This window comes from Catharus ustulatus, chromosome 3 (assembly GCF_009819885.2).
Source record: "Catharus ustulatus isolate bCatUst1 chromosome 3, bCatUst1.pri.v2, whole genome shotgun sequence".
Classification (NCBI taxonomy): Eukaryota; Metazoa; Chordata; class Aves; order Passeriformes; family Turdidae; genus Catharus; species Catharus ustulatus.
In genome coordinates, this window is record NC_046223.1 from 57,737,978 (window position 1) to 57,759,858 (window position 21,881).

Here is a 21,881-nt window from a genome sequence, read left to right on the forward strand (position 1 = left end):
TTGCTGACTGTGAGCAGGAATGGAAGAAAACGGTCCCCACATTCTCCTTGCCTGCTTGATGTTTGGTTTTCTCCCCTGTTCTGTCCAAGTGCTCGCATCTCATTCTCTTCCCAAGGTAAATGAGAAAGTATCTTGAAGCAAGTTAAATCTATTTTTTTTCTTTTCTCTCTAGATTAAATTTCAATCATGCCTACTCTTTTATCAAATTCACCAGCTACCTGTACAAATGCTGCTGCCAACACAGAGAAGAGGTCAGCTCAGGTGAGGGAATGAGTGACTGTGAGATGTGCAGGAGAAAAGGGAGAGGGATTTTTATTTTAGCGGCAGCAGCATCTTATGGTGTAGTAAACTTTTCGTGAAACTACAGCAAAGTTACCAATTGTCATCATCATGTCTGAACAGATAACCTTCATCCTGTCCCTTTATTTATAGTGCTATATATTCTAGCCATAATAAATTTTTATATATAGCTAAAACAGTGAAAAAAATGCTTGACTTCAGGTACATACGTGGAACAAATGTGATTGCAGCCCAACAAATGCCTAAATGTGGGTAACTTACTGGTTTCTGAAACTAATTTTATCTTACTTAAAAGAAACAAGCATTCCATTTGAAAATACCTGGCTTTAATTCCTTTAACCATAGTCATTGCACTTGCTGAAAAGACCACAATTGACATGACACATCTACCTATGAAACAATTTAACTGCATCATGCACAGTCAGCAGAAGTTCTGCCCTGTAATTTGGAAAAAAGAAACTACATACTGTCACTTAATCTCTGAGCTACATATTATACTTCAACAGTTTTCCTTCCTTCCCATATATTGAAAAAATATGGGCAGTTATCCGATTATACCAGAGCATCCCTTGTTAACACCAGAGATTTGCATTTGACATAAAAAAGGGTGTGGGTTTTGTTTGCATGTAATTTTAAGAGCGGCTATAAACCATAAGTAATATTAATAGCATAAGCAGGTGCACCTACCAGTGATAGTTAAATGGTTCTTCATTGTTTGATTTGACCAAACACTTCAGAAATTACTTGCTTTTACTCAGTGACAGTATACATGGAAAAGGTTGTTATGCAAGAAGCCAAAATAACCACCAACCTTGAGTTTTAGAGCATGAGCTTATGTTCTGAAGCTTAGTATCCTTGCTGTGTGTGTTTGTGTGTAAGCTGTCTAGAAGGACACTCTTGCAGAATAAAAACCTCGGGAGTTTTAGCAACCATGGAAGTGAAAATTCTCACAGTTGCTGTTTGAGTGCATGTAGAAGAAGTGGCATGTGTCTTCTTTGTCTGTGCATGGTGTACCCAGGTGGCAAATCACTCAGATTTTTCCTTTCCCCAGCACTCCTGGTTGTAGCAGGATGCCCTGGGAGTGTGGAACACAGTGCATGCTGCTCACACCAGAGGCCATCTCTATCCACTTCTGTTTTAAGCTCCTCCCCACAGTAATCTGTTAGTATTTTTTCAAAGGCAAAAGTACTAAATTTCACTCTAACTTACATGTGTGTACTAGCCATTACTCAGGAAACTTATAGTTGTTGTTGTACAAAGATGTGAGTGAATATTAAGGTGAATAACCATCCTGCTGTATTTTTGGCTGTATACTTAGTACAACGGAAACAGCTGTGATAGTCCCATGGTAAGGAACAAGGCAGCCTCTCCCAAGTGCTACAAAAGCTGTATGGCTTGCTGTTTAAAACACTGGTAATAAACAGCTCTTTGAGTCCAGCCAAAGCAGTAAGAATGGGCATGATTCAGTGGCACAGGAGCAGGCGTGTCACAGATTTGGTCTTCTGGAAACTGCTTTTGACACAATGGAACTATTTCTTGGCTGGCTCAGTTGATGGTCATATGCTTCTGTTGCCATGAGATGTGAGAACCAGTTTCATCAGACATTGCTGTAGAAATGTGAATGTAATTTATGACGGTCTGTAGTAATTCTGTACATCTCTTATGTCTGTGTTCTTATAGCCACTTGGGCACTGAAGTAGCTGAAATGAGAAAGAGGCAGCAGTCACAAAATGAAGGAACATCAGCTGTGTCTCAAGCACCTGGAAACCAAAGGCCCAACAACACATGTTGCTTTTGTTGGTGCTGTTGCTGCAGCTGTTCATGGTATGTCCTGTAGTATATTTACTTCCATATCAACCACAGGTAAATGATGAGAATGGAAAGCACTGGGAATACGTGTTAACTTGTGGGAGAGGAGACACAATTTAACTTTTCACTTAAAAATTTGATTTAAATATTCCCTGATTTGGTTGGACATGTTGAGATGGGGAAGATGAAAGAATAGCAAATTCAAGCTATATTTATCCTACTTAAACCATAACTAAATGATGAAATTTCAGCTGTAAAACTTGTATATGTGAGAGATTCAGTAATGAATATTTTATAGTTTGCATTCAAAATATTTTTTTTCTGCTTGTACTTTTGATACTGTAGTTTTCTACATTCAGGAGAATAAAAGGGAGATAGTCATAAACGTGAATATGTGGTGTCCTGTTATATTACTAATATAAACTCTGTGAATCTGAAAATGTGAGCCTTAAATTCCACTTTATCTTTTAAATGGAGTGGCATAATTTTAGGGCTGCTTGTCCCTTCCTCAACAAAGAGTTCCCTTGTAAAGTCAGTGATTTAAAGTCAGTTTCAGAAATAGCTTTAAATTCTCAGTGTCTTGAGATGCATGAGATCTTTTTTTTTTTTTTCCCATAAACACAGTATTGAAATATAAGGTAAATGACATGCAGCAATGTTCAGAGCCCGTGCCCCATATTAACCAGACAGTTCAGCTTTTTTGGAGTGACCATTCCTCTGTGTATCTGTGTTATTTTCACTTCAATCATCCATCTGGCCCCAGTCTAAAATCTGAGGCTATTTGCTTCAGTATATTTAAAAATACATACCAGCATGTATGCACTAGGTACCAAGTGGGACAGGTTTTTTCCCAAGATACTGCCACATCCTGGAGGCAGTAACAGGGTGGATCTGCCTTGGCTGTAACTTCCAGTTTCACCTGAAGGCAGAGTATATTTGGAGCAAGGATGAGCCAGAACTCATGTTTTACTAAGTTACTTTGCAATACGTTCAATCCATACTGAGAAATAGGTGGAAGTGTACTTCAACAGGAAGTAAAGAGAGAGTGTTTTGTCACTTTTGTCTCTGCTCTGGGACAAGGGCACAATATCAGCTGTAGTGTTGCAGGCCAGAGATTCATTTACCTCAGTATCCTGTTTTGGGAAGTGACCTTTATCAGATACCACAAGGTAAGGATAAAACAAGTAGATATGCACCTCCTCAAACTACCCACAGCAAAACACCTCACAATTACTGTCCATCTGCAACTTAGAAATTTCCTGGCCCAGAGTTCCTTTCTGTGTGGCTTATAGACCTTGGTGGAATTTACTTTCTTTAAATTGTCAAACCATTTTCTGAAGCAACTTCCTGAACGCATCTAAATTTTGGCATCCAGGGTTTCCTCTAGCAATAAATTCTACAATGGGCCTGTGCACTCCATGAAGTATTATTTATTCCCTGTTATTTGTGTGAACCTGCTAGAAAATAATTTCATTTGATACTTCCTTGTTCTTATGTGAAGAACAGTGACTAATTGTTCCCAGGATGGTCAAGATTTTACAGAGCTCTCTCATATCTCCCTTCAGCTGTTTTTTCTTCCACAGTCTTCTCTATTTTAATCTCTATGATACAGAAACTGACCCAGTCCATGATTTATCCTTATCTGTCCTATTTGCTCACCTACCTTGGTGTCTCTATGTACCTTTCCTATTTTACTATTTCCTGTCTGAGATGTGTAACTAGAGATGCTTTTGTGGTTGAGACATGAGTGCACCATATTTTGTGTTTGCTCTTGAGTTTTGTTACTAATTCTTAGCACTCTGCTTATTTTTTAACAACCACAGAGATGATGTTTTCATGGAATTATCCACCCTGAATGCAACATCTCTTTCCTGAATGAAAATAAAGGCCATCACTGTGCATGTACAGCTAGGGTTGGCTTTTGCCTTGCATACTAGAATATTAATAATAGTCATAGACTAGCAATAGTATTCATATCATATCAATGGTATTCAATATTAGTCTAGTTTCTAAAACTTAATGACAACTGATTTCATTTTTTAAGCATACTGCAACTCAAGAAACATTAAATTTGACAATGATAGTCTATTCTGATGCTCTCATGACCCTTGGAGTGCCTCCAGTACTTAGAAAGCAATACCATTACATATGTAAACAGCTTATGCATTTTAAACATAAATTAGAGTAATTATTGATTTAAAATATAGCATGTGCCTCCAGCTGCTCTAGAATTGTTTTTACTGTCTTTCAGGGATTTTCAGGGCTTGAGGTTGGGATTTTTTTTTGCAAAGTAGATTAGACAGCGCATAGAGAAATCCTGTTAGCTAGTTTTCAAGATTCAAATAAGTGATCAAAGGAATAGTTACATCACTCATGTTTGCTAAAGTCAAAGAGACAGAAAAGGTGATGTAGTAAGTATTTTCCAGCTTAAACATCTATGATTCTGTAGTGGAAACTCCAGTAGAGTAAAGATGGGACAAAACTTTGAAAAATGCAGTATGAAATGTTCAGAATCTTAGTTAAAATGAAGTAACTGACTGTGATGCCAAATTTGTTTCATAATCAGAACTGTCCAGGAACTGTTCTTGCCTCATTTGTCTACACTAAAAAATTACAAAAATAATAATATTTTTTTAAAGTTACTAACTTTATTATTGTCTCATATATACGGGATTCTAGGTAATTAATTCTTTAGGGTAGTTCTCTAATAGAAAATCCTAGTCAACAACTGTAATGGGTTCTCTGGACCTAATGTAATTATATGTTTTCCCTAGTTCCACAGGTCTTTGTATTTGAGTAACATGAATTTCTCAAGAGATACCTGTTTGGAAATGTTGCTGGATTCATTAACAGGGAAGGCAATGTTCTATCAATATTAGAATTTTCTTCAGTTTTTCCACCTGTGTATGACTGATGATAGCTCTTACATCACTAACTGTTTATTGCCTCAACTTCTTCACCATTCACAGAAATGGGACAAGTATGTGTAGATTTTAGTTTAAAAATTTCCCTTTTTTACTGTTCAAAGAGTTAGTTCAATAGTTCCTATATCCAAACAAATCATTAGAATTCTGAAAATATCTTTTGTGAATCATGTGATGCTTCTTTTCTTCTGTTCTACCCCATGTTAAAATCAGAATAGGCATTAAGTCTTCCAGTTGCACAACATCACAGGCAAATATTCACACCTTTGTTTGGGGAAATAGTATCTTGCCTAATAGAAACTTGATAAGGGAAAAAAATTAGAGAAATTATTTGGTACATCTTATTTAAAACTTTTTTTTTTCTCTAATATCTCTTTCTTAAAGATAACAACTATTTGGAGGACTTCTGTATTGCTATGGAATAATCCTTGTAGGCAGCTCAACCCCAAGCACATGTTTACTCACTTCTCACCAGCAGAATGGAGACGAGAATCAGAGAAATGAAAGTGACAAAACTCTTTCATTGAGATAAAGAGTTTGATTGATAAAGCAAAGCTATGTGTGCACAAGTAAAGCAAAACAAAAAATTCATTCACAGCTTCCCATCAGTTCAGCCATGTTCTGGAAAGCCATGGTCCATCACATGTTACAGTGACTTGGGAAAACAGATGCTACAACTCTCAACCTCCATCTTTCCTTTTTCTTCTGTAGCTTTTATTGCTGATCACAATGACATATGGCATGAAACATCCCTTTGGTCAGTTGTGATCAGTTGTCCCAGCTGTGTCCCCTCACAGCTTCTTATGCTCCCCCATCCAGGCCACTGACAAGGCAATGTGAGAAACAGAGAAATCCTTGATGCTGTGCAGTGATTGCTTAGCAGCAGCTATAACATTCATGTGTTATCAACATTGTTTTGGTCAAAAATCCAAAACATAGCGCCATAAGGATTCCTATGAAGAAAATTAATTCCATCCAAGTCAGACTTAGTACATCTGTTGGCATTGATAATCATCAGGCTAGTAAATTGCTCAGTTTACAGGGACAGTGCAAGACTTATTAATAAGTTTTGCTCAGATTGAAAAAAGAATGGAGATTAACTGTTAAGGACTGTTAAGATGGCTATTTAATTTTAATATGTATGCTCATGACATTGCCCAACTAGTTTAAGCTCTGAACTTGTTTCCGAGTACAAGTAGTGAAGGAAACACTAGTCCTCCTCAGTGGAAAAAAATACTTCTGAAGTTCACAACAGGAAACACTTGTCCCCTTACAGCAGAAGCAGATGATACATGCCTGTGAAGACCTTCTACAGAGCTTCCTCTCTACACTGACCAGATATGGACCTTAGGCAATCCTTTCAGGAAGACTGCCTAATTAAAGCAGCTAACAGAAAAGTACCAGTCATGTACCTTTGGTCCTGCACTGAATCACTCCATGTCTTAAACTTCTACAAAGCTCCATGTCAATAGAGGAGAGAAGAATGTGCTTCCTTACAAGGCACAATTTCAATGACTTGGGTAGCCTGAGACTTGCAAAATTTGCAGTAAGTCTTCTAACATGACCGTCCATAATTTCCTCAATTACACTTTCTCCAGAGAGTTGCCCATTTAGTACTTAAAGCTGTGACTTTATAGTTTTGAGCTCAGTTTGGCAAGGTTAGAAGAGTAAGCCTGCTATTTCACCTCCCCAATCTTATTTAGCAGCCCATTACTCCAGCTTCCTGAGCAGACATGCAACTAGTTGTTTTCTTGCAAACACTTGTCAATTACATTCTTCAAAAAACCTCTTCAGGCACAGGCAGCTTGGGTTTTCTGACAATTTTATTTTGCTTCCTCCTTTGTGTCGTACCAAGAGCAGGAGTCATATATTTAATCCCCTCTTCCTTTCATAATGAATTCAGTGAATTTGAAAACCATAGGACACTTTGATGCCAAATAATCTCTCTCCTTTTATTGTACAAGAAGGCTCAGAAGGGATCTGACATCTAGCCTGCAAGACAGACGCTAAGGCAGTATGGCAATCTGGAAGACATGAAAAGGCTTCCAGGGTATAAGTGAAGATGACCATTTAGCTTCACTTGTAACTCGATGGAAGTGAGTGAGGTCACTTACCCAAAAATGTAAGCATTAAAACTGCTGAAGATTTGTGGAAGAGAGTTTCCCACATACAAGAGATTCCAGGGAAGATAGGGTATTTGCCATGTTGGCAGTAAACAAAAATTGCTCTTGGCAAGAAACTTCTCTCCTCAGTTCTTTTAACTTGTCTATGACTGCTGTGAGTTACTCTGAAACTTCTTCCTGATTGCTTCACAAATATTTTTCTTTATTAAAGAGAACGTTTTCCTTGCAAGAGTTTCACAGTTTGCTTGGGCCATGAATATGAAAATATTTCTGTCACTTGTGCCATGAATATGAAATGGCAGACACAGTTCTAAGATAATTTTCAATTGCATTTACATTTGTTCTCTGTTCTGTGGGGCTCAGTGTTATTCTTCTAATAAACAGTGTGCTCTAAATGAAGAAAAAAAAAAACAACAAAAACATCCACTTTTTAAAAATTATTTTTCTGGCATATTCAATGTTAGTTTGCTATCAAAAAATTGTGCCAAGGCTTTGTATGAGTCTATACAAGATATTTTCTGGGGTCTTCTGTGGGCTACAGTCATGGCTGCTTTGTTTTATTTAACTGTGGTAGAAAGTTTGAAAGACAGAAGCAATGAAAGCATGGAAACAAAAAACGATTTAATGCAATAAATTATAGCCACATGTTCATAAGTATGTCAAAAACAAAGCCTATATCCTTCTTCCCATGCCTGTCTGCAGCAGAACTTTTGTACTAGGACCAGACTAGAGGTGGACACCCTTACATTTTTACCACTTGCTATTGCAGAGGTCAAAGATGAATACATTCCATCTCTTTCCTGGAAAATAATTTATTCTGAGGGAGACAAAGCTTAGGAACTCATGCTTTGTGCAACTATGCAACAGTATCATCTGATTATCAGAGTGCAATGGGCAGCACTGGTGCTTTCTTAGGAAAGCAGTACCAGTTCTTTGATGAGTAGTATTTAAAGCTGGATAAAATCCATTATCTGGTTTGTCACACAAGCTACTGAACATGAAAATCAGTCTTAAATCACCTTGTCTTTAAATCCACATATCCTCAATGCTGAGCCCATGAGAGAAAGCTGGCAGACATTCCTGTTGCTGATGGAATGCACCATGGGATGAGCGTGGACTGAGAATTTAAATATCTAGTCCTCAGAAATGGGCCTCTCAAGGTTCCCTGAGATAGTTAAAATAAAAGAATTAAAATAAAAGAATTAAAATAAAAGAATTAAATTCTCAGCATTTAGAAAAATAATCAAAAATAAATAGCTAAAATAACTAAAATAAATAGTAGCTAAAATAACTAAATAGCTTGTCGAGTTGGATTTTTTTAATACTTCTGTAAGTTAACAGTGCTTATTAAATACTACCCAAGATAAGCATTTCTTTTCCCTTTAAAGAAAAAGAAAAGGATGATCTCCAAACTAAAAAAAAAAAAATTAGAGCAGGGAAGCATGTCTTCCTAATAAGTATGAAATTTAAGAAGCTCTTTCTCCTTTACAATTAAGACAGGGGAAGTGATTTTGCTGGAAATTTATGGAACTTTAGGTCCTCAGGGCAGGCTGGAGACAGGTGGCTCTGTGCACGCTTGTTTACACAACTCTCCTAGGGCAACACAGCCTGACTTGCCAACCTCTGGGCTTGTACCCTTCTGTGACACTGGGCCAGGTTGTCAGTGTTAGCCTAATAATTCCTGGAAGTCTGCTCTCTCCTTGAGCCAGACCACAAATTTACCTCATATGTGGTTCAATACACAGCTTATCCCAAAGCTCCAGAGCTGGTAAGTAAAGGCAGCTTTGACAACTTCTTGCACCTCCCTATGAAGCACATGTGAAATGCTGCCTTTTCTTTGCCACAAGGTGTAAAGGTAGGTGGGCTCACAAATATGCTAACTGCTCCTAACTACTAGTCCATAATTGTTCCTGCGTCTTCTTCTAGAGAGTAGGATGTGAATGCAGGAAAACAAGATGTTACTGGCAAACCAGAAGGACTTTAGAAATAACATCTACAGAAAACAAAAATTTAATGTAAAAACAACTAAAGGAATCTTATAGTTAAGTTGTTGAATCTCATGAGAACCTGCCTCAGTCACTATGGAGCCCTCTTCTGAATTAATCAATATATCTCACCTCCTCTCATCAAAAAGCAGCTAAAAAATCCCTTAATGCAAATACCTTTTGTCTTTTTCCTTTTTTCTTCTCAGCCTCTTGCCACCTATCTCAAAATTCCTTTCAGAGCACAAGCTTTTGCACCGCTTTGGAGTAGGGGCAAGTACAATAAGCCACCAGCTCCAATGGCAGAAAGGGATGTCTACAGGAAATTTGCCACACAGTAGATTTGATGCAGGCCATTGCTTTCTGGGACATGTAAAGTAAATTAAAATCATGTCCTTCTCTGAGAGAAAGCTGTAAACTACACACTGCATTTATTTTGGCAAGTGGTGCAAAGGGGTAATCACTAAGACGCTTCCAGTCTACCATGAAATCATGGAGGAAGCACAAAGAACACAGATGTTCAGCATATATAAATAATTCTAAATTCATTTCCAACCAAGAACCCTGGTTTGAAAAATCTTTTAACAATGTAAACTAAGTCCATGCAAACTGATAAATGTTTCTTTTTTCAAAGGTATGAGGAAAACATGTTTCTCCACAAAACAAAATAATAAAAATAGAAGACTAATATGAAGAGTGGAGCAACAGCTTCTTCTGCAGCTTGTCTGTTAGCTTTCCAGTGGTAGAATCCTCATTGACATCAAAACCAGACCTGGGCTCTCTGTGCCAAGATTTCCTAGTAACAAGATTTTATTCCTAATAATTTAAACTTTGAAAGTTCATTCAATTTTGAGGAACAGATGGAGGCTTATGCGTTTACTGATATTTTTCTCCATCTGTGATAACACAAGCAGGTTAGAGAATGAGTAGATTGTAAACATAATAGATTAGCAAATTTTAAATGAATGTTTCTAAAGATTAACAAATTAAATGCAAATTCCTTTGTGTGTAGTACTACTAAAATACAAACCCCCGATCAGTCTTACTGCAGGAAATAGTCCTATTCCGAGCAAACATTTCTGTAAAGAAAATTACAGTGAAAAAAAATCAGAACTGCAGTTCTTCTAAATTGAAAAATAAATACATGCTCAGAGGGGATTTGGGATTACACACGGTTCATTCTATTCTAATTCAGTGGTGCAAAAGATACCAACAGTAGCTCCTTAGAAGGAGAGAGCAGAGTAAATCTAGTTAACTTTAGAAAATTATCTTGATTCTGTCCTGGCACAGCACACAAGAGTTTATTCAGGGACAGCTGCTCTTGAGGAGACTGGAGGGAGAGAAAGCAGTGGCAGAATCACTTCCACTGGTGAAAAGCAGCTTGATGCCTCCTCTGAGGCTGTTTAAGAGATGGATTGCTTCAGAGCATCAGCATCTTGGCTCTCCCTCACCCCTCATACCCATTTCCCACTTGCCTCTGCCAAAATGTTGTTCAGTTTGATGTCTGTGGAACACTGGCTGGAGTAAGATTCGTAATGTCATGACAGATTTTCTGTCACCAGAGCACAGCTTGACTCTTGCTGTGGAGAAAAGAAATAAAATAGGAGTGCTGAGAATGCCTGAGTCCAGCTTATGCTGTGATTTACAGATATTGAGAGTTTTGAGTCTTTGAAATCTCCCCTGAAAAGGTTTGGGCTGCTTTTGGTTTTCTTATGACAAATTTGCAATTAGGTACTTACACAAAGATTAACTCAGAAATCCATGGGAAACCCCATAAACAGAGAAGCACATGAAAGGTCGCAATGGGTCTGAGATTAAAATAACACTTGAAGTAAGGCAAGTTAATAAATAGTGACATTTTAAAGGTACCAAAGTCCCCTTGCAAACCCTCTGTACTTTATTCATTGTGGAATAATAAAAACTTTAATATTCAACATGCAAAAAAAAATAACAAAACACCCTTATCCAAATTCAGCACACTCACAGTGTCTATACCACTAAGTAAACTAAGCAGGTCTGGGGTCTAATGGGCTGCAGTCAGCCTGTACAGTAAATTGTTAGCAAGTGCTAACTTCGTAGCAAAGCTTTGGCCAGTGCTAAAGTCCAGTCTCAGCCAATGGCCTGTGGCAGGTGCAGAAACCCTGTTTTAGGTATGGTCTTTAGTGGACTGGGGCTGTGTGTGCCAGTCAACCTCAGGATTCTCCCAGACCATTTTATCTGTAAGAATAAATGCAGCCTGTAGTTCCAAACCAAAGGGGAAAAAAATTAGGCTACTAAAATCTGTCAGCAGCAGAATTTCCAACTTACATAGGTTTATTTTTTAACTTCATAATTCCAAATTGGTTTAAAATGCCAGTTAAAACAGGAATAAATGTCTAGCCCTTTAAAGAGAAAAAATGAGAATATTTCATGGAATTGAGTCCAGACCCCTAGTAGGAAGCACTTATTAGATGGAGATCTTCTCACTAGAAAAGTGGGTCAGAAACTCATTAAGTGAGTTAGAAAGGCAAAGGAGATATGAGTTTTGTCTAGTCACCCTTAATAATTCCATAGCACATATATTTATCTAGATGGCAGGTCTGGTTCTTCTGAAATACCTGGTTGAAGGACAGATGCTGAGCACCCATTATGAAGGAATGGGTAATTTCAGTTCTTGTTGACATCCATGCTGAAAGTGCTTTCCCAGCTGAGGGTCTTGTCTAACAAAATTTGGAAACCAGCACCAACAAAGCAGATGTCTGTAATATACACAGACTGGCACGGAGGGTCTCAATCCTGTTCGTTATGTAGAAGAATGTAAAGTGCAAGGTTCCCCTTTACTTGACTGTGAAGCAGATAAGCGTAAGCTAGTTTCACAAAATATGGTGTTCATAAATATCGTAGTAGGAAATATCTTTTGAAATTTCCTAAAGCTGTCTTTAACTGGATTACTTTGCAACACCTTATGGAAAGAAAATGTGAATTTAGTATGAATGTTTCCAGGCATCCTTTCCCATTTGGAAACTTCATCTAAATCTATGAAATCTATCTACATTACCAAAGTAGTGACCCTATTCAAGCTCAATTCTTTACTGTTTCTCCTACTTTAATAACTGAAAACCAAGAATAATAAAGAAAAAGCCCCTACAGAAACTGAGACTAGGCTCATTTATCAGAATTAGCTGAGACCATTAGGTTTGCTTGCTAGTGATTTTGAGAGCTTTTATCCATGTAGCTACCCTTTAGAGGGATACAATTTCCTTTTTTTTTAACAGTTCTGAACTGTCACTTTTAATCGTCTCAAATATATGAAGGAATTGCTTGCAAAATAGCTGTAGCCAGGAGTAAGGGCACTGCAGATTGTCTAGTAATTAAATGTATCCATCATATAAGATGGAATATGAATGGTAATAATATTCTGAAGGAAGGAATGAAGCTGACAGCCAGACTAGTGATCTGTTGGGTGACCTAACAAGAGAAATACATCCCTGAGTTAAATATTGCCTAAAGCAGCAATCTCAAAACTGATGAAAGAAAGCTAGAATAAGTCTACTAGAAATCATTGGTAAGCAAACTTTGGCAAGCCTTGGGTTTCTTACCTGTAGAGAAATTACATTCCACGTATGAGAGCAAAAATCTCAAAAAAGTATCCTAGAAAGGACTAACAGTTTACAAAAGTTGTAACTACTTCTGCTGTGGCTATAATTATTTAAAAGTAATATAATTTCTTGAAGGTAAAATCCAGCAGAAAGTATATTTTCTTACAGATTTTCAGAACAACAAAATAATGAAAATAAAAAAGAATAGGAAATTCAGATTGCTGTAAATCACTAGTTCTTTCCTCTCTTGCAAAGTTACAAATTTTGTTCTGTGCAAGTCTAAGTTTGAGGAAGATATTGTCCTTTATTTCACAAGTTCAAGTACAGTGCACACTGGTAGTTTCCATCTGCCTTTGAGCTCCTGCTGAGCTGCAATATCTGCAGGTAGGAAGATGAAATAAGTCACACAAGAGCAGAGGAAGAAAACAACACATTCAGCAGGGCTTTCCATTAAAAGGGCCAGTCTTCTTTCATGTAACATTTAACCTTTATTGACCTTGAGAGCAGTTCTCTCCTTCACTCTGAAGTAATCTGAAATGTAAATACAATTGCATTTTTTAAGTAGTCCCCTAAAATATTCCTCAGTTGCAATACCTTTTTAAATATGTTGTTTGTAGCATTACTGGCCATGCCTGGAGCACTATAGGCAGTTCTGGGCTCTTCATTGCAAGAGCCCTGTGTATACTGGAGATTCCAGCAAAGTCCCTCCAAAATGGTTAAAGCACTGGGGCTACTCTTCTGTGAGGAAAGGCTGAGAGGCCTGACATGGTTCCACCTGGAGAAGAGAAGACTCAGAAGGATGTTACCAGTGTGTATAAATACCTGCAGTGAGGGAGCAAAAAAGATGGAGCCAGGGTGTTTTCAGTGGAGCCTAGTAACAGGACACCAGAGGCAAGAACTACAAGCTTCAACACAGGAGGTCCCCTCTCAACATCAAGAAACCCTGAACTCAGTTTTAAGACTGAAACTCAGATCTTTAATGTTTGCAAAACATTTCTGGGTCTTTTTGTGAGTATTTTAGGAGAACAACCCTTTTATCAAGGGTTTTCCAGCAGATTCATTTTTCCATTACCAATACACTTCTGAACATTTTCTAAAAGACAAAATAAAAATAAATAAAAATAAAATAAATAAAATAAATAAAATAAAAATCAAAGATTATAAATATCAATCTGTGATGAAAGATGTATTGACATGTTGATTTCTAATTCTACAAGGCTTTGCTTTCAAAATTTTTACGGGGTCCAAAAGGACCCCATGAAAAAGGAAAACAAAATTTGAATGCATTTGACAATTTGTCTGCCAAACATACACTACTTTCAACTGATGGAAAATACATAAGGACAGTATAACTCCTGGTGTTATAAAGAGACTGTTAATCTGACTGTCCTTTATGAAGAAAAAAGTTTATCAGATTTTATTCCATTTTAAAATATTAAATACACAGGAAAGGGAAGAGGGTGAAACACCGCAGATTTACTTAAACCTTTTAAATACTCTCTTTACGCAGCACATCCCTCTATGACTTACTTTAGTATAGCACTCATATTTAATTAAGGATGATCTACCTTCACAGTGCCATGTGGGATGCAATTTAATAACCTTATATAATGATCTTACATAAACTCCAAAATCTTGGCCAAGACTTTCCATTAACAAAGGGATGATTATACTCTTAAGCAGTAGATCATTTGGGTTCAATTCTGCTTCTACTCAAGCTGAGGAATAGCACAACATAATACTATCAGGACAGAGCTAAATGTCTTAACTGACTAGACCTTAATAGCCTGAGGTGCTCCAGATATCTTAAACTATAATTTGCACCAATCTCCTTTTTCTTTTATGATTTATAGTTGTATCTATATTGACTTTTGACCAATTAGGCTGAACGCTGCACAGTATTGAGAAAGCACAGCAATTAAAAACCGTAAGAAATCAAACCCACTGTCCCCTACATTCAAAGTATGGCAGAAAGATACAATCTCAAATTTTCTGAGAAGCTTCTTAATTTTCATGGGAAAGTTCAAAGCTCTGAACATAGATGATCTGGCCTCGTCATAAACCTTTGAACAAAAGAACTCAAAGAACTCACAAACTCCAGGTTTGCACAAGGAAGAAAGGTAGGACCCTATTCATCTGTTGTATTTTAAAGTGTATTTCCTTCTGAACTCTTAAATATCTCACAAGGCTAAAAGCTACTCCTTCACGCAGAGAAGTTGAAATAGCACTGCAAGAGCAGCACTAAAGAACAAACACAGGAGAATGGGCAGTGATTCTTTCAGTCACACTGGATTGCTGCTGCAGCATTGGTGTCAGAAATAGGACTGGATAGGCCAAGGTATCCATCTGTAGGCACAAGGCATTTTGACTACATCTCTATTCCTGTGTCCATACACTCCACAGCTGTACCATCAACACTACTCTTCTAGAAATCTCAAGACTGTTTTAGGAAGCAAGGATACTTCAAACACAAAAGACAAATGCAGGTTTTGCTGTGCTTTGGGATTTTAATGCTGTAAGACATTGTTCTTCACACTTCTCTCCATAGTCTTAGTATAAACACAATTCTGAGTGAAAAATGGAGATGCTGTTTGCAGGACTCTGAGAGATGAAGCTTTAACATATACTCCACGTACCATGAAGTTAAGAGATATAGCTGCTGGATTTCCTGATGAGCTGCTTTCTTAATGGAAAATCTCTTCTCTTGTAATCAGAAAGCCTACTGGAAAAGAAGTCTGCTATGACAGAAAATAATTTTTTTAAGAGCTTATTAAAGTTAAGCACAATATTTCATTTAAATCTATTCTTTTATTACATTAACTGGAATTACTCACACAAAAAGTCATAAGGATAATGGTAAATAGCAATGAATAAAACCAAGACAACTGATTATTTCATTTTAAATTGTAATGACAATTATTTTTAGAACTATCAAAAGTAGTTACAAAATGTCATTAAACTTTTCCACAAACACTATTTTGTTAGAAACCCAATTCAGAAGTAAATTAATTTTAATTGTCATATCCAGGCAAAACACAATTCCATTCAGCTTCATTCTCTATAAAACCCTGGTGGAAGAGCCTGTGAAACAACTTCTTCATCCACCCTGTATGAAAAACCAGACCAGAAAATTTACACCTTATGCTTCCATTTGGCCCACAGGATTTATGGTATGCAGAAATGTGCAAGTGGAAGCCAGAAGTCTGCCTGCTTTTAATGGTACTGGATCCTGAGCAGAGGATCCTAAGCTTTTTCATTTAAAGCACATTCATGGCACATAGAATGCCCAACCATCTGTTACAGACTGTTTCTCAGCCGTGTGATCTTCAAACAGAGATGAAAAAAGGGGGAAAATATGAACTATGACACTATACATACTACAACATAAACTGAATCAAGGGCGGAAATACAAGGAAGAAAAGTTGGAAAGGAAAAAATTGTAGGTTTTCTAGCCATTGGAAAGACGAAGCATTGGAAGAGACAAACCACTTATTTCATTTTACCTTACTTTTTGTGACCTATGAGGAAAAAAAACCAAAAAAACAGGCCTGTTATTACTGCAGCTCTTGTAGTTAAAGGCTAAAACAATGAGACCACACTGTAAGCTGAACAAAGAGCTGGGAGGTTTGTGACTCCACATTCTATCCCTCACCTGATGCTTTGAAATACTGGAGGAGTTTTAGCTGTAATACAAAAACTCTAGGATTGCAAATACTTGCATTATTAAAAAATAAAAAACTGTTTGGTGTTTTTAGTTACATGAGGTAAGACTCACAGAATCAGATGTCAAGTTTATAAATTCAACTTGCAAACACATTTTTTTCCTCTTTTTACTCAAAAACAGCTGAGTCCAAGTTGGAGTCTATGCTTGTTTGTTTTTTTCTTTTAATAATAATTTGGATCATACATGCCTCTTGCACCATCTTATCACCTTAGGCAAACGTAAGTTTGGCACTTAGAAAACTCAGCACCACAGGTACCTGGAGTTTTTGAAAGGAGTTTATAGTTTCAGTGTACACTGCCAAGTGGGATGATTACAGCCTTATGGTAATTGTTGGCTCTCCCCCAACAGACTGCTTTCCTATGTCAAGTCTGCTAAACACAATCTCATCATTTAATTTTAAGCACAAGACAATTGATTTTTTACTCAGAGTAGGATGTAGCTATTTTTCATTAAATTTCTAACTTGCTTTCAATATAAAATTTTACATCCTACATTTCTTTGTTGAATTCAGTGAAGAGCTGCAAATCATCATTTTGTTAAAGAACTAGGATCGACACTAATGACATAAACCACATTTTTGATCTGTTTCTTATTTGTAAAAAAAAAATTATTATGCTCTGCTGACTGAGTTAAGACCATATTCTGATCAGTTTAAGCAAATGATTCCATAGGCTTTTGACCACCTTTTCCCTTCAAAGTCTCTCACAGACTACTAAGGCAGACATATGGGAATAACAAGTTTACTACACATCACTTATGTTGGCCTTGCAGAACTCCAGGCATCCATGCAAGCCACCACTCCAGAATTCATTTTGTTTTGCCACAGATTTGGCTGACGGTTTGAATACACTGGTGTTATTGGAAGAGTTGTAGAACTTCAGTCTGACATAAACTCAGGGTCAGATAAGAGATGGATCTCATTTCTCTCTAATACAGCCAGAGACTTGAAGGATGTACTGCAAGTTTATCTGAGGCTATGAAAATGCCTAGTACCTAGTGAAGAGGCATCATCTCTTCATAAAAATTATTCTAGGTCTTGTTTTTCTCAGAATAATCATTCTGGGTATTATTCAATTACTGTAACAAAAAAGTGAATTATTTTCTTAACTTCAGTAGAAGCAAGTTTTTACCCTTTACTCAGCATACAATAAAAGAGATATCCTTGGATGTTGTTCATGTAACATTTCGTTCTCAGTGATGCCTACTTTTGTGACATTAAAAGGGAGATAGAGAACCTTTCAGTGATTTGAGATTAACATAGCTGTATTGTTCTTTATAAGTGGATCACAATAATATTGCATTTATTTTTCATTATTATTGCTTTGCACAGTGTAGCAAAATCACAATTCTCCTCTGTGCCTAAAGAAACACAGTCCTGACTAGTATTCAGTGACATCGAGCTTAAATATTCCAGCTGTCAGAAAAAAAAGACAAAATTATTTTGAGTCATAAATTAAATCAGGTTTCATAAAAGAAATTAAAGAATCCCATATAGTTGTCTTTTCCATTATCATACAGCATATGGGATATTTGGACCATATTTATCTCTGACATCTAACAGAGCATGTCTCAGCATTTAGGGATGAGCTTCTGAATAGAATTGTGTGAACAATAGATTTTTCAGTGACTGAGTGTTGAGCCACAGTATTGAAGACAGTTTGATCAGATTGAACTACAATCAAAAATGAAAAAGATACTAACATGCAGGTTTGTTTGCATCAGAAATAAAACCAGAAAAAAATATTTGTTCATATAGCATTTTTTAAGCCAAACACTTGTAATAAAAACAAAGGAATCAGAGAGCATGGAGGTCAGTGAGAGCATGCCCATTTTGAACTGAAGAGTAAAAGTATTTACCCAGCTGACAAAAGATTGAGAAAAGATGGGCACCGACACTGAGTTCTGAAAATCATCTTCCCCTCATTTCAGGAAAATGGACTAAAAACATGTTCTTGTTTTCACATGCAGTCATTAGTTTGTTAAAAGGCTTTTCCTCTTCTAATCAGAAAAGAAAATATATTTCCTATCTGAACGTATTTGGTAAATTTGCTAAATTGTTTTCCAAGACTTTTGGGGAATAGTCATTCACCTACCACCAAAATTTTAAATCATAATTAAATCTTGATGTCTTGAGGTCTTTTGTGGGGAGAGAGTCATGGTGGTTTTTTTAGAAAGCTAAAAATATTAGATCTCATGATCTGATGATAATAAAAATTTCTGGAAGTAGGATAAGGTGAAGTACAGTGCCAGTGGGATATATTCCTTCAAATGGTCAATCAGTGAAGGAAACCTGTCAGAACATCTGTTATCCACAGAATCTTATCTGAATATTGATTTTCATGTGACAACAAAATTCTGCCTTCAGATTATGTATGAACAATTGACTTAATGTGACCTTTGGCCTAGAATAAGGAAGATTTTTCTACTACATTTGTGGCTTGAGGGCTCATGGCCCAACTGCATGACATAAACAGGTACAATCTAAAATGCAATAACTACCCAGCAGACTACAAATTTCAGCCAAAAAGTAGAAACTGAGCACAGATCTCCTAAATGGCCAACCCAATAGCCTATGAAACTAGTTCACAGTGTCCCAGCTTGATTTTACTCCTTATCTGCATGGCAGTGCAAAAAAACACCATTAAGGCAAGAAGTTTTAATAGTCACTTTATCTTCAGTGCCAGACACAATCACAAAATACTGTGATGATATACTGCATATGAGGCACAGAACAGAGAAAATATCTGAATGAATAGTACCTGGTGTCAACCATGTATGGGCAGAATATTACAGTAATTTCACGACTATAAGCTGCCCCATTTTGACTAAAATTTTGCTCCCACCCCAGAAATGCGGCTTACACTCAGGAGCGGCTAATACGTGAAAAATTTTCTGAAATTTTGAACCCCAGAAGTGCAGCCGAGGTGCCGAACCGAGCACCTGCCAGTAAAACCCAGGATTGTGTGATTGTTACAAATTGGTTACTGTGTTGCACGGCAGGTGCAGGCGGGCTCCATGCCGGCAGTGCGGGGGGGGGAGGCGGGGGGTCTCTGTGCTGCCATCCTCGGGGCTCAAGGAGGAGGCGGGGGCTCCCTCCTTCAGGTAGCGCAGCCCGGGGCAGAGGCGGGGTGCTCCCTCCTGCCGGCCCCGCGGAGGAGCAAGGGACTCCATGCCCGCCTCCCACCAGTGCCGCGGGAGCGGGAGCAGGCGAGGGAGCTCCATGCCCACCTCCCACCAGCGCCGCGGGAGCAGGCGGGGGGGCTCTGTGCCCCCCTGCAGCCGCGGGGCAGCGCTGGGCCGGGGCGAGCGAGCCTGGCGGCAGCAGCAGCCAGCCCCAAGCAGCCCTGCTGAGCGGCAGCACTGAGCTGGGCCACCTGGCCCCGTCAGCAGCCCCGAGCGCGCTGAGCCTGCACGGCCCGAGCCGAGCCAGTAAACCCCGTGATCCTGCTATTCCGTTACTATTTGGCAACTTTGTTGCACGTGGGTCCTTGCTGCGAACGACAGAGTGGCTTATACTCAGGTATGGCTTATGTATGGACAAAGAACGAAATGTTGCTGATGCCCAGAGATGCGGCTTATAGTCAGTGCGGCTTGTAATCGTGAAATTACTGTAATCTTGTCATGTCTCACAATGGCATGGTTTTCTTGTCTTAGTAAAAACAGCAATTTCACTGATTCACCAGATTGAGGCTACTGGTACCTGAGAATGTGACTCTTGGGAACCAATTAAATACCATTTGTTTACTGGATATACAGAGAATGAAAGATGAAGTTCAAACTCTAAATTACCTTCAGTTTCTTAATGGCAGTAGAAGGTAAGTGCAGCAGTGGGGATGCAACTTACAAAAAGGCTAAAACCATCAGTTGGAAATATCTGGAGGAAGAGTCTGTGAGATATTTGCTCTTAAATTAGTTCAACTCTGATTCTGTAGACTTAGCTTGGCTTTTTTATTTTCTCATGCAACAGGGGTGCATCAATACTGATTTAGCTACGTAATTACTCAACAGAATAATTACTTAATTGCTTAACTTGAATGTTAACAGCCAAATAATAACAGCTAAATAAATAAATATCAGTTTTCTAAATCCCAGCAGTACCCCCAAAACCACATCGGCAAGACACCTGGACACACTTAGCTTTATTGGTGGGCATTTGTTCAATATGTATGCTTCTTCAAGTAGTCCCTGATCATAAACTTTTTTACTTATAAAGTGCGTGAAGTTGCAAAATAGAAATACCTTGTCTCCAAACATAAATTACTCATAATAATAATAATACTGTTGCAGTAGTTCAAGAAACTTTTTTAGTTTTGTAGCAGTCAGGATATATTTGAAAGGCACACTGAGCTCAGGCCACTGAAGTATTTTTTACTGTACACTCCAGAGTAATAAAATTAGCCTAGAAGTGGGCAGAACAAACCTTCCATATGAACAGAGAACGAACTCATGCTAGTGCTTTCCATTTAAACTCTGCCTCTAGGCATCCCAAACTCTCCCCTTTTAAGGCATTAATAGTTTTGTTATGCTTTTATCATGGGTAATTTACATCTCTAAATTTTAAAGATACTTGCTGGGTGAATTCCAACTAATAAATAATAATAGCATGAAAGATGATAGTTTGCATCAGATGTCTCTCTAGTGCACCACCCTTCCATTTAACCACTTTTTGATAAGGTATATCAGCAATTTCCTTTTCTTAAAGCCTTAACTAACAATTTTTTTAATCTTTAGCCTGTTACTTTTAGTCTGTTTAGTATTACACTATACAACATAATCCTTCTGACACAATCAGCTAGCTTCAATGATGGATTAATGTATAACATCAGCTCCAGGTATGCAGAACACCTTTGCAGATGCGGACTGCTTGAATCCCACAGACCAACAGTCAACAGATAGGGTGTCTCCAGCTGAATGTAGTAACATAGGAAAAAGCAGTGCAGTGTTGTAATTTCAAGTTAAAAGGTAGCAATCTGTTATTGTGATCAGTTACTTAAAGGCTGCTTTCAAGCTAGTTTTGCAGTCAAAAATGCTTAAATATTTAATTATTTTTCCAAGAGATCATGAACCAGTTCTTTGAGTGAAATGTACTTCAGTATGAAAATGATTGTTTCATTCCCAGGAAAAACATTTTAAAAGTAACTTATCTGATGGAGCTCTAGCCTTGACAGATGTAGATAAATAAAAATTGAAATGTAGTGTTAGTTTTGTCACAGGAAACATAATGCAAAATTTAGACCAAGATGCATTACAGAAGTATCACAGTTTAAATGCGATACCCAAACATGTTCCAACCCAGTGTGACAGTTCCATCTTTGGAGTGTTCTCTGTTTTGCAACCTTGACTAACTTCAGCCACTAGACTCCAGTTATGAATGGTGAGATGAAGGAATCATGGCCAGCTGTGTACCTTGCATTGTCACTATGGCATAGATAGCAGAAAAC

At 37.7% G+C, this 21,881-nt stretch overlaps 1 protein-coding gene across 3 annotated transcripts in view; it reads left to right on the top strand.

Moving 5' to 3' along the window:
- Positions 1-21,881, top strand: part of RGS17 (regulator of G protein signaling 17) — a 71,344-nt gene that overhangs the window by 38,363 nt on the left and 11,100 nt on the right. For 2 of the 3 annotated variants that reach the window (XM_033055113.1, XM_033055114.1), the window contains exons 2-3: positions 173-261; positions 1,981-2,124. In XM_033055113.1, coding sequence (XP_032911004.1) covers positions 227-261; positions 1,981-2,124 — 179 coding nt within the window. In that variant the 5' untranslated portion in view covers positions 173-226. The remainder of the gene's footprint in view (positions 1-172; positions 262-1,980; positions 2,125-21,881) is intronic. The other variant, XM_033055116.1, reaches the window with a different exon arrangement.